A 13,938-nucleotide genomic window follows, 5' to 3' on the forward strand; every position below is an offset into this window, starting at 1 on the left:
ATCCCAACTGGCTTCGGGCATTAGGCGGGGTACAACCTGAACTGGTTGCCAGCCAATCACAGGGTTGCCAGACAATCGCAGATAATGTTGCTTCCATATTTTCACAAATAATAATAATATGACTTAATCTCAAGTAACACTGGAGTTTAAGACTAACTGTCAATACATCATCATCTTGGATGCTCATACATTGAGCCTCTGCACCAATAAATCTGAAAACCTGTGTACATGCTTTTGTGCTACTGTTCAGGTTGGCTACAGAACTTAGTAGTTAGGGTAACTTTGTAACATCTGTGTGAACAGTGAACAGTAGCTGAGATATTTACAGTTACTCATAGTCATCTTTATTTCTTGATAGGAAAGTATCCAAAGAAGACGTTTAAGTGTATGACTCATTCGGCAACTAATTTAATAAATGAAAGCAGCTAACTAAACTTAACATCATCTTGTACCTGTTTTAACAATGCTGCAGAGTTCATAGAGCAACAGCTTGTTGTCTCCTCCAGTGTCCAAGCGCTGCTCCATGTAGCTGTTGAGTTCATACACCACACCCTGCATGTTCGCATCCTGGTACTGCTAGACACAAAAACACCAAAAATTGCTTTCCATACTATCCACTTTACGTGAACAACAATGAAATATATCGAAAACAACTGCAAGGATTTTTTGTTGTGGTTGACTGAACCAGGATCTTCCCACCATTCTCAAAGGGAGAACCTTTTATCACAACATTAGCCGCATCCTCACGCTTAACCTGCTCCCTCATCGCCGCATTCCAGCTGAGGGATCACCAACCCCGTATCCCGAGAGGGGGCCACCGAATCCTCACAGCTCTGATTAAAGCGCTGTCGAGCTTTGATGCTCTGAAAAGTGTGCTTACGTAACAGGCGGACCTCCTGCCTCGCACAGGGCCGAAGACCTGTCATGTCTGCGCCTGAAGGGAGGGTGAGGACGGGGGCGCGGCGGGGAGAGCGGCGCACTAGAAAGCCTCCCTCTAGGGATCCATTCGACCCTCCCACATCCTGTTTGCAAAGACGTATGGATGACGCACCGAAAGGTTGAGCGGCCCTCATTTTTTTCTGCGTATATGGGTTTGTAAGTCGCTTTCATTGAGGTCATGAATCCCACTAAGTGGACTGAGATACTGATCCCTGTGGGCAGAGAGGCGTCAGAATAAGGTTTGAGCTGGGTGTGGTTGCGCAAGGGACATTTGTCTAACTGTCAAGTTAATATTTGTGTGCCATCAAATGACAAACTCCAGATTGTGAGAAATCACAAAATGTTGCTTATTTTTCCACATTATGTAACATACAAAGGTATATCTGGACACTGAGGCAAAACTTACCCTGCTGACCTCTTTGGACGACGTGTCATCTGTGAAAAGAAAGCAAACATATGAGACAAAATCTTTTTCAATACATCAAGGAAAACCAACGATAACCAAGTTAGCATTGTGTATAGGATTACTACACAGTAAAATCTGAAGTGTAAATTGGACTCTATTTAGAGAGGGACCAAATAGACTCAGTTTTAGAGTAAGCTAAGATTTACAGTAGGAAGAAAATAAAAGTCACTCGAGCAATATACTAGCAGAAAGCAGGAGCTGCGTGGCTCAGGCAGTAGGTCGACTGTCTGTCAAGCCAAAGGTCGTGAGTTTGTTCCTACACCCTTGAGTCACTTTTATTTGTTTTCCAATTCTTTATTTTACTCTCTTCCAAGTGTAAATATTACTCTAAAACTCAGTCTATTTGGTCCCACTCTAAATACAGTCAAATTAGCTAAGAAACTCGGGGCGCTAATTAGCAAACTGCAAGGCTTCCCATTCTGTCGCCCTCTGTTGGTCATTTTTATTTTTCCTGTTGCTTGGACAAGTTGCGACTGAAGACAAATTTCTTGAGCGTTTTTACACATACTTGCCCAATAAATCTGATTCTGACAAACATGGTAATTAAATAATATTACTGTATTTTTAGGGTTCAATGGTGAATAATGTCTCAGTACGACAAGACCCTATGTTGGAGAAACCAAACTACCTGAACAGTTTTTCTCGACCAGCGTCTCATTTGGCTCTATTGTAGCAAATCGATCAAAAATAATCTTATAATGGGCATATTATCTCGTGTGGAGAACAGAACCGTGAAAACAAAGTAAGAAATTGGTGGTATCAATAACAATAATTCCATTGTATTTATCAACAATAAAGAACCAGTTTTACAATTTTTGTCACTGTAGTGTCAAGTAGCACATAACATTTATTTTTAGTCGTCTGCTTCGTTATGAAAGCCACCACTCGTCAGAGACATTTTAGGAGCAAATGACTCACATGTGACAACCCTGTAGTTGCCACTTCCTCCAGAGAATTCAATCTGGGGACTATGACCTGAAGAAACATTTTGGATACAAGGAAGTGTTCAGCCACAAAGAATCCTTTAATTGGATATTTGTATGCTAATATAATTCTGGTGGGCTTTCTTTGCTGCTGCTACATGAGTGAGCAATTGGTTGGCTAATGAAAGAAATATTTTTATGTGAGTAACGTGGAGAAGGAGAACAGTCACTTTTAAATTAACCAACATGTAACTTCACTGATGGACTATAGTTGTCAAGTGACCACACCAGTGGTGGTACAACCTACTTGCAAATCACTTGTAGTCTATATATAAAGGACTATTCTTGGATGTAAGTCCATACCTTATACAAATATTTACTGTATATCAAGTTTTTCCAGCAATAATGCAAACAACAGGATGCGCCACAGGAAATGGCCATTTGAAGGCTGGGTCAATTCTCAGCACTGTTTGCAACACTACACATGAATGAATAAATTAAAAAAAGGACTACGAATTGCACATAAATTGTCGATTTATATTTCCTCTTCTTTTACTCTGGGAGACATTTGTTTCAATTATGATGCTATTAAAAGCAAAATCCAGAGAGAAATCATTTTACTTGACAAGTAGAAAATTCCGAGACCTCTTGGGCAAATTCCTGAAGGGATTTGAGGCTATTGAGAAGACAGTAAATACACGAAAATTGACTTTGGATGTAGACATTGACAATATTTGATGATAGCCAATGATAACAATTACTGGATTTACACTCTGGGAGTGCTACTTGGGATGAAAATAAAATCATTCACACAGTTTGAGCGGTCTTCAACGCACATGAGTCAACAGAGCACAAGAGCAGAAAGTGCTCCGATCGCTTTGATAACATTTCATGTGATCCAACCATGCAAAGCCTCGGGTGCATTGGAGAAAAGAAATCTTGCTGACTCAAGCTGGTGTAAGCTTTGAAACAACCCTCTGTGCATGCGAAGAAAGAATTACAGTCGGCCACATTGTTTGCTGTTTTAAACATGCCTCCCTTAGCTTCCTAACTTAGCCGTGAGAGCTATTTAAAGTCAACCCCTGGCCATGTGTGACGTCAAACACAGGACAGGGAACTGCACTTAAAGAATGCAAAGCCTTTGAGACAAAATAAGACAAACCATCTTTTTTTCCGAGCATTTCTTTTGTTTCAAAAATGACTTTTTGATGCCTGTTGCATAGTAGATTTAAACGCTATAAACTAGTAGTGGTTTACAGCTCAAATATATGACGAAAGAGCATCATAGTGCGTGACTATTCTTTGTTACTGAAGAATCCAATATGGGAATTTGATTTGAATAATAATGGAATGAAATCCAATGCTAAGTGAATGACGGGAATTCCAACACAGTCTGGATGCAGTATGACCTAAAATTATATCCGTTGCCATATGTAGTCCACAGTAAATATTAGATTACAAGGGATGGGAAACTATGCAAGATGTCTAAATCAGAAGAGTCCAAACTACGGCCCAGGGGCCATTTGTGGCCCACCGTCGAATACATATCGACCCGCAACACACACACACACAAAAATTTTTTTTTTGTGTGCATATCTTGCATTATTAATTACTGTAACTTCTTGAAACTAACATGCAGTTGTATGTTATACGATATTATATTACATATAACGTCTATGTGATGTGATGAATTTTGTTAATTTTGTGTGTACTGCATAATATTCCACCTGAATTTCTTTTTTTTCTTTTTTTTGCACACGCAAAAAATGTTATTCCTGAGAAATTACAGCATGATCCCCAAGTAAAAATCTGCCCTAAAGATTGTTGTCGTCTTACAGATTTCTGTTATTTTCAGTATTGAAATCTACTCAGGGCATGGACATATCTATTCTAGTAGGATACAGGTCTGCAGACTACCTCAAAATCATGAAAAACTACAAGTATATATCCTCTCACCTTTAATGGAAAGGTGTAGTGTATATATATTGATGGACTGTTTTTAGTGTGTTTATTAAAGTAAAAAAAAATATCATAGTCGCTCTCGCATACTTCAATTGTTCTGTCTGTGGCCCTTAGAAGAAAACGTTTAGCCACCCCTGATCTAAATATACTGTGCTACATTGGAATTGAAGAAAAAAAGAAAAGAAAAAGAAAATGCAATATTCATTATTAATATTCAGTCTAAGTACAGTATGTGCAGAGGCAGGTTAGACCGGGTGTTGGTAATTTCCAGACGTGTGCAAGCTGGCTAATTTAAACATTGGTGTTTGGTGAGGTCATGGGCATGAACACAGCTGACTCCATTCAGTAGGTTAAATGGCCTGTTCCTTGATCAAATTCACCAAAATTAGGCACCACGCCTCCACGTAACATTCGGGCCAAAAGTCTGAAACTGAAAAAAAAGAGACTTGAAACTGAAAAAAAAAAAAGATCAGAAAGTGAAAAAAAAAGTTTTGAAACTGAAAAAATGTGTTGAAACCCAAAAAAATAAGATCTGAATCTGAAAAGAAAAAAACATGCAACTGAAAAAAATAAGACCTCAAATGTCAAAATATATATGGAAGCAAAAAATGATATAAATAATTTATTCAAAGGCAGGACCGAAGTGAATCAAAATTAATTTTGACACGAAAAAACTTTTCACATGCTTATTTTTATTTTGAATACCTTTTTATATTTTGTGAAATTCAAGCTCAACACAACAATTTTCAGTTTCAAGTTTTATTTTTTCAAGTACAAAACTTTTGGCCCCAATTTAACTCCATACAAATCAATCTAATAACTCTAGAGAAGTCATCTACTGTAGTGTGAAAATTGCTTTAAAAAATGAACAAGAGTTTTTCAGACTTTATCAAAGTGAAAAACAAACTACAGTCAGAATAGTGAAATTCAAAGCTCTCTGGTGGACTGTTGTTGAGGACACAAACATGAATGAGAAGGTGTGTGGACATTACTCTGGACTGAGACCTTTCAGCTATGCACAATCCCTCATTCGGCTGCGTCTAACTTGCAGGATCATTGACGGGAGCTTTATTGATCTGCTGCCACGGTTACATAATCTCCCACAGGACACTGAGCAGCCAGACTGACTCAGCGCTCGATACGCGTCAGCCTAGTGGTGGTCTTCAATTGACCTCGTTTATGGAGGACATACTGTAGTGGCTGGTGATGATGTCTTCTGCTGCACTCCAGAAATCTGGCAAGTTTGAAATTACAGATCTACCACCCGGAGATGGAGTTCCTACTTGCAAAAGGTGGGGCAAATCGATTTCCCCTCATACAACAGTCGTTGTGTATCACTAACGTTTAGGCTTTCTAGCACAAGTTGTTTCTTAGCTGCATTTCAAACAACACTTTTCCAGCATTTGAAGCTGAACCAAAAGAGTGTTTTGTTGTGCTGGCATGCGCACCCGCATCCCCTCCCTCACTCTGGTGGCAAGCCCTGCAGGTGAGACGGAGCTCTTATCCCACCAGTGGGGGGTATGTGGAACTAGGGCATGCCACACAAACGCATCTTTGTCTGTGTGTCACTGCGATCCAGACTCTGAACTAAAATGGGGAATCAGCTGCTTAACACGCTTGCCCTTTAGGCTCAGTTGAAAGCGTCTAATCTGAAACAGAATACATATTTTTAAAACACTTTCTCAAAGCGGCATTGGGATGGTCAACCCTCCTGATCTGGTTTACCACAATTCAATAGAACTACAGTGGACTCTATCCGTTGGGTATATGGACTGATCACTGCCATAAATAGTGAATATTTGTGAATAATTGACACTCCCCTAAAAGTGATTATAAATACCTGTTAGGGATGTAACGAAAAGCGATTTGAATCGGAAAATCAGTTTTGATTGATTAGGTGTGAGTGCATTGAACTGAACTAAATCATTCTACTTAGAAATATATTAAGACAAATCGTCTTATTGGAGAGATGCGTACCTCTAATATACTGCGGGGGGGTGCGTGTGCGTGTGTGTGCGTGTGTGGGTGTACATATATACATATGTAAATATATATAAAACCTATGAGATGATGAATAAAATAGTAAATGCGAAAAGAGTAAATGTGTGCAAAAATAGACGTGTACATCAAAATGTCTCCCTCTCTCTATCTCTTTTTCACGCACACACAACGCACACACACAAACACTTGTGGGTAAATCTGATGTAATCCAATGTTGTCCATCACATGATAAGAAAGAACGGGACACGCTGCAGGGACTGCTTCCAGGAAGCAGTTAACTCAGTGTTGATCACATGATGACAGGGCCCGCTGAGCTTAGAAACAATATAAAAACTCATCAGCTCTTAAAAGTGTCACTATAAATATGGCTATTAGAGAATTAAAACTTTAAACGAAAACAGCTGCTTTTATTACTACAAATGTGTAAATAGAACAAAAGAAAAAGAGTGTCAATTGATAATTCGTAAATATAAAGTCTGTTTTACAAAAAAAGTTTGAATAGGCTAAGCATTAAATAAAGGGTTGTGCAGCTTTTTTTGTTTCCTTTTTTGTGAGTCCACTTGGAAAACGGTTCCTGCTATGAAAAACCTTTTTCAAAAATTTTATGTTCAACCATTTAACATAAGAAAATGAGCTGTAAACTGCATGGCTCGGATAACTACATCTGTTGGCTCATGGTCTTCTCTCGTTGTACAGGTGAGGCAGGAGAGCTTGGAAAAATATTTGTGTCTTGGAATCACACACGTCAAATGTTTCCAACATGTTAAATGTCATGCAAAACTATGTGAAAATGACTTTACTCATTTTATCTGTTTCTTCGCAAAAATTAAATACACTAGTGGCTTTTTGGGAAAACTTTTCGCTAGTGGGGTCGAGGAAAAGTCGCTAACTGGGCAATACTTTGCCTACTTTGCTTTTGTAAGCTAGTTAGCAGCTGTTGTGCATAAAATAAAATAAAAAAACGTCTTGTCAAGTAAACACTGATCAAGAAAATTGATGGCTGAGGCCTACTTTGTATTCAGGTACTATTTTATACGCCTCATGGAACTGGATACAATGCTAATGTAAACTGTTGGTTGGACGGTAACTGGTAATGCTAACAGGCTCTGTGAGGGAGTTAACATGTAAGTCACGCCCTATCAGAGAGACTTTTTAAAAGGTGGGATTTGATTTAAATTTGGATTTTTGTTGTTTGAAAAAACACTGCAACAAAATAAAGGTTGCTAATTAACTCATAGGCGACGCCCCTTCTTCTTTTGGTTTCTTTGAAGCGGTGCTATATAGCAGTCTCCCATTTCTTCACACAGATCTATGCAGGTGTATTGAACACTGCAAGGTTTTTCTGGCTACAGGATTTGGTTAGTATAAGGCAGGTGAGGCAGTGCTCCATGGTGTGGTCTGCTTCTCTACATTCACAGATGGTTGGTTCAGTCTTGTAGCCCCATTTCTGAAGAGTAAACTTGGATCGTCCTGTCCTTGATCTCAAACAATTCAGGGTTTTCCATTGGGTCCATGATTCTGAAAGTTTAACTGGTGGGAGTTCCTTTCCCAATCAGAGCTGGAGTCTGCGGTTTCCTCCCAGGATGTTGTTTAGGAGTTGGACAAGCTCATTCTTGACGTCAGTCCTTGTGTTGGGGGTTGAAGTCCATGAAGATTGTGCCAATCATCTATTGAGGTCTTTGTCTTTTTAACTTGGCTTGTAACTTCCGGTCAAACGCTGGAAGGTGCAATACCAGCAAGGGGATGTAAGCTGTCTGTGTTGGTGGATTTCAGGCATCCCGTGAGCAAGCGTCAGATGTTGTTCAGGGTCGAGTGTAGTTTCTTAGTGTCAGCGGATCTCTCACAGCCAGGGCAAGGCATATTCTTCTGGTGAATACCACAGAGCTAGAGCAGTCTTTGGGTGAATTGTGTGGCTCTCCATTTTGAGTTTCTCAATTTCCGTAAGATGTTATTTTCGGTCTCAACTTTAGATTTGGCATTGTTGGCTCTTGTAAGAGTGTGTGCGGTCTAGAGTGACTCCAAGATTGGGTTGGGGCAGTGCTCAAGTGGTGTTCCAGACCATGTGAGGGACAGAGGTCGGCTGGCGTCACGGTTCCAGAGGCAAAACGAGCAGACTGGGGGTTTTGCATGGTTGGCATGCAGTTGGTTTTGCGTATAGCAGAGAAACCAGGCTCCTCTAGGGCTGTGATGAGGTTGGCTTCCACACCCTTTAAATTTATGTTGTCAAAGCACCACCACCACCACCAAGTGGCTTACCAAAAGCGAAACATCACAATAATTACGCTTGTACTTCCGATCCTAACATTAGACTCTAACTCTATTACATTAAAGCCTGCACTACTTGTGGAAAGATTCCTTCTTTAGGAACAAAATCGGCATATGGAGCAAATTAAATGATGTTCATGATACTGGCATTTAATTCAGGTAGAAGCCATAAAATATGCTTTGCCTTGGATCCCGACCCTGACAATGCATCAACTCCTGCTAACAATGGTGTCTGTCTCTTGAGAGCCTAATCCTGACTGATCCCTGTGTTCTGATGCCCGGTGCTGGTATCTGTTTATAGATAAGGTGAAAGCATTACAGTATGTGCAGTATATGTATTAGCAATTCTTCTCAGGTCTGTTCTTAAATAGTACGGGGCTTCAGCTCTATTAGATTTAGTTTCACTTTACAGTACACAGTTTCTGGTCTTCGGGTCAAGACTTCATTAAGGAATCCAAGGGTTACAACAACAGGGTTTTCCAACAGTAGTCTAATGTATTTGCTTGTCATAAACACTTTGTGATTCCTTATTTCACAATTAGGTCTTACACATGAAACCATGTGTTGTTAAGATCTGAAGTAGTAAAACATGATATAGCTAAAGAAGCAGCAAATGCGAAAAGAGAAAAAATACTGTACAAAAGGAATGCCCCTATCACCTATGGATCATTACTGGTGCTAGTCCAAGCTAGTTTGCTTGCCCGTTTGACACACCACTAACATACAAATATTACGTGTTTAGAATACACATTTAATGTTGACCTAACCAAGTGGCACGGTTTCATGTGGTTCACCATGGTAAGATTCAGATTGCCAATAGCTGACATATATCCAGACTTGAGTGACTGTTGAGAGTAAATATATTTTGAATAATTTGTTCCAAGGTTCCTTCTGTTGCCATCATTTGATGACGTGACAAGCAGATAGCAGCTTGCTAGCTAATGAAGAAGAAGCTATTGTAGCAGGCTACATCTTCGGTGCTCCTTGTCAAACCTCGCAAACAGATTGTACTCAAATACAAGCTCACCAGTTTTATATGATCCAAATCAAAAGCCTTTGTTCACAAATAACGGCCACTACTATAGAGTAGCTATAGCTTTGGGTGAGAGGCTAACCAGTAACAGGAAGTGATCTTCGATCACGCACTAAAATTGAACAAAAGCATGCAGGGTCTTTCTGCTTTATCATGCGTTACCTACCATTACCGTTACTTCTTGTGAATATTCTACTCATGTTCCTCTTAGATTAACACCAAATATTACAAGCTTTAAGATGTATGAAAACATGGCTTTGAATCCTTGTTTGTAAGTGTAACAAAGTGTATCAAATTGCAGAGAGGACCACAACAAAGGGGTATTCTTGTGTATACTTTGGGACCGTTTACATGGGAACACGATAAAATATTTAAAGTACTGAAGAGAACAAATTTGTACAGCTTGGTGGAAAGTAGTGAACGGTTCGAGTGCCAGAAAGTATAAAATTGTCTTTGGTGCTGATTGTCTCTTCATGTTTTTGTACCAAGCAGGCTAGACTCCTCCGTAAAATGATCTAACATCTTCTCCCTCACTGCTCTGTGATAAAGTTCTGCTCTGATTCCTCTGCACTGACCCAAGCCGAATGACTCCACTGAGTTATTCCTACTTGGCGCCAGAGAGTTTGATTACCACCAGGGCCTTGAGAAACGGACACCCTTCTATTTGTATGAAGAGAGCTGCTACAAAAATGTGACAAATCTACCCTGCGCTAGTTTCCTCTTTTGCTACAACACACCCAGAGCCAGCGCCCTCGCTGCCACCGCCGACAACCCATACCCCTGCCCTCCGCTTCTCCTCCCCTGGGCCCCCTTCAGCCGAGCTGCATGTCTCTGGAGGACGCCTCTGACGTCAGCAGCTCAACTGGGCTGTGCGCCAGCACTGTGGGCCCTTGATGGACGCCGTTGGTCTGGGAAACAGCTAGCTGAGTGCAGTGAGGTACACACTCAACATGGACCGCTTGAACACATCCAACAACCTGTAAACAACTGACAACCCCGTTCCCTTTCTTTCGTCTGTCTATCACACACTTGGACGATTAAAGGAGAATATATATAATGAATTTCGAGGCAGCTCATATTAGTGGTTGACTTATTTGAGATTATGTGTACTCAAACGTACAAACTTGTAACCAAAGGAACACATGACAGAAGTTATAACTCTTCTAAGCAGTTTCCATCGCGACGTCGAAGTGATGCCGAAAAGCACGTTTGAGAACGAGTGTGCGTGTTAGCGGGTGTAACCTGCAGGCCTGCTGCTGGTCTTCCTTTTCAGCCATCTGTCCAACGTCTCGGCGCTCACGCTCTCCAGCACAAAGTCATCCAGCATCTGCGGGTGCAGAGAGAGGTAGGCCTTCACTTTCTCATCTGTCAAGCCTGAGAAGCACAGAAGCAAAAGACAGTTTTAGTTCAGCAGCTCACTTACTGCACAGCCGTGCTCATGAATAACTAATGCAAGGAGATTTGGAAAAAAACATATTAGGGAAGTTCGGAGGAAAACAAGATATAGGAAGATGAAGTACTACTTTGTGTGACAACGTGACACGCTGTTACAGTAAGGCACTCATGGGAGCACCTTTAAGTACTCATACAGGCGGACCATGCTTATATATTTACAGTCAAGCTGTGTCTCAAGGGATGGGAGCCCCCAACAAAGGCAACAGAATAAAGGAGAACTCAATTGTGCTTAATAGCCAATTAGGTTCTTGAGAGGTCGCTAAGTGCTGCTGTTTACTGTCTTTGTTGTCAGGGAAAAGGCCTTTTACCAGATTTCTGTTGAGGGGAATTTGTTTCTAGTACACCACTGGCGTCTGCTGGAGAAACCAACATGTTTAGGTCGGCCTAACTACTGATTCAGGACAGGACATCATCACATCAAAAATACCATTCAACTGTGAGCCACAATAACACATTTTTGACAACAGTGGATTAATGTTTTAGTTTCCTTTTTCAAATATAAAGCAGCATTATACGGACAAAAGATCGACACAGTGCAACAATTTATGCCATCCAATTAATCAAATAAATGCCATACTTCGGATAGATGGTGACCAACTAAACAAGTGCTCCTGGCTGTTATGTAAAGAAAGGCAGTCTGCCATTACATACACACACAAATCAAATATACTATGCAAAAAGAAATATTAGTTTTAGTGGGAAGAAGCACAACAGCACAGTTTTTTTTTAAATTGACCATCAACCAAAGAGGAAATAAGTTGAGTCTCGTTTTGGAAAAAAAATAAAAAAATAAAAAAATAAATCAACAATTAAAATTAATAATAGATTATTATAGAAAAAGTCCCAAGAGGATTATTTTTTTGCCAATGTATGAACCAAAAAGGGTTTAACAAAGTAAAACAGCAAATAGTGGGACATACTGTTATTTACTCCATATAGAGTAGCAATAATGTGATGACATTTATCAGAGTTCCATATGATTTAGGTTCCACAGTGGCAGGTTCTTGCAATTTCTTAAGTATACTGTACAATATTTCACATTTCAGACAGTTTGCAGCTGTATTACTGTGTTTTTCTCATTTGCATTTGTTCTGCTAATAATTATGCAGCAATTCTGCACCTTTTATTTGTACACCATTGGCATTGAGAAATAATTACATGTATATTTTATAGTATATTATACAATTATTAAAACACTGCTTCATGACATAAAACTTATTAAATGAAAATAAAAAGGCATATATTGTGCATTCATGTTTTAAAACACAGATAGAAAAGCACAAAGTCTTGCTATCATTTGATTAATATGAAGGATTAAGGCCAGCGCTTTTAATATTTGCCCATTTGGGGCAATATTTGGACTACACACTGGACTAGGGTGACTGACCCCACGCAGCATGCACCAAAGTCAGGTGACTTTACATCAGTCACTATGTTTTACTATGAATGAAACATTAGTTCAAACACAGAAGTAAACGTGCATGTCAAGGTCACACAGGGATTGCATTTGCAGGCAAATAAGGAAATGGAAGGTAGATGTAAGGAGGCTTCGGAGGGCGCAGGATGCAGCTCTGCAGTCTGACACTGTCCAGACGCGAGACACAGGGCTTCAGAAGCGCAAGGCCTCATGAAACTCCTGGCCAGCTCTGACGCAAATCGGCGGAATATGGCTTAATAAATCAAAGCAACTTAAGAGGTGGGGGAGGGCGGAAGAGAGCTGCTGTAGACAGAAACAGGAGCACAGCATTGCTTAAACTTTTGTGCAATTTGGAACACAAGGAAGGTACTGCTACATAAGGAAGGTACATAAGCAGCACTTAAACATGCATCAGCAAAGATTCTGTTGGGTTTTATCAACACGGGAACATATCTATCTATCTATCTATCTATCTATCTATCTATCTATCTATCTATCTATCTATCTATCTATCTATCTATCTATCTATCTATCTATCTATCTATCTATCTATCTATCTATCTATCTATCTATCTATCTATCCATCTATCTATCTATGATATCGACAGACAGACGTAGATACCTCTGTCTCGCTAACTCAAGCTACACAGTGCTAGCTATCTCTACCTATTTGTCTGTCTACAGATAGATGATAGATAGATAGATAGATAGATAGATAGATAGATAGATAGATAGATAGATAGATAGATAGATAGATAGATAGATAGATAGATAGATAGATAGATAAATAGATAGACAGATACATACATACATACATACATACATACATACATACATACATACATACATACATACATACATACATACATACATACATACATACATACATACATACATAGGTTATGAGAAACATTTAGCAATCTATACAAGTCTGTTTAAAACAGAAATAAAAGTCAGAATCCCAGTTCAATTTGAAAGAAGGTGCGCGGTAGTGATTATGATGAAGCTGCGCAAGTTATGTACAAGTTATGTGTGCACATGAGCAAAACGTTTTATTTACACAAGACACTTTTAAAACGAGGTGACGAGTACATGGTTTCAGTTCCCTAAAAAAATAGCTAAGCTCTGTGGTTTTTAGCAAATGTTAACAGGATGTTTCTTTTGGATGACGTTCGGCCGTGAAATTGGTAATCTAGAGAGTGTTTACTTCAATGTGACGGTGTGTTTTTGAGGGGATTGTGCAGGTCAAGCAGTGTGATGGCAAACTAAAGCAAAGTGTTGTACTGTAATTGACTGTTTCACATGCATTATGTACTTTGTAGAGAGTTGTCCAGGTTGTCAATTGTGGCCCAGTCATCTTCGATGGGTGTGCAAAGTTGCTGGATATTGGCAGGGACTGCAGGCCCTTATATAGGCTGATCCAGAGCATTCCAAACATGCTCAATATCTGATGGGTATGCTGGCTATTTAAGAATTA

At 39.7% G+C, this 13,938-nt stretch overlaps 1 protein-coding gene and 1 long non-coding RNA gene across 8 annotated transcripts in view; one reads left to right on the forward strand and one right to left on the reverse strand.

The window, feature by feature from the left end:
- The window catches only part of pde10a (phosphodiesterase 10A), a 60,105-nt gene that overhangs the window by 15,386 nt on the left and 30,781 nt on the right, over positions 1-13,938 (reverse strand). For 5 of the 7 annotated variants that reach the window (XM_077494964.1, XM_077494963.1, XM_077494966.1 and 2 more), the window contains 3 exons: positions 10,832-10,963; positions 1,346-1,374; positions 453-576 (listed from right to left, as the gene is read on the reverse strand). In XM_077494964.1, coding sequence (XP_077351090.1) covers positions 453-576; positions 1,346-1,374; positions 10,832-10,963 — 285 coding nt within the window. The remainder of the gene's footprint in view (positions 1-452; positions 577-1,345; positions 1,375-10,831; positions 10,964-13,938) is intronic. The other 2 variants (XM_077494965.1, XM_077494968.1) reach the window with 1 other exon arrangement.
- On the forward strand, positions 5,335-12,577 carry LOC144001037 (uncharacterized). The gene is made up of 3 exons (XR_013278359.1): positions 5,335-5,582; positions 10,331-10,526; positions 10,863-12,577. It is a non-coding gene; the product is annotated as an uncharacterized LOC144001037 (long non-coding RNA).

This window comes from Festucalex cinctus, chromosome 14, assembly GCF_051991245.1.
Source record: "Festucalex cinctus isolate MCC-2025b chromosome 14, RoL_Fcin_1.0, whole genome shotgun sequence".
Lineage (NCBI taxonomy): Eukaryota > Metazoa > Chordata > Actinopteri > Syngnathiformes > Syngnathidae > Festucalex > Festucalex cinctus.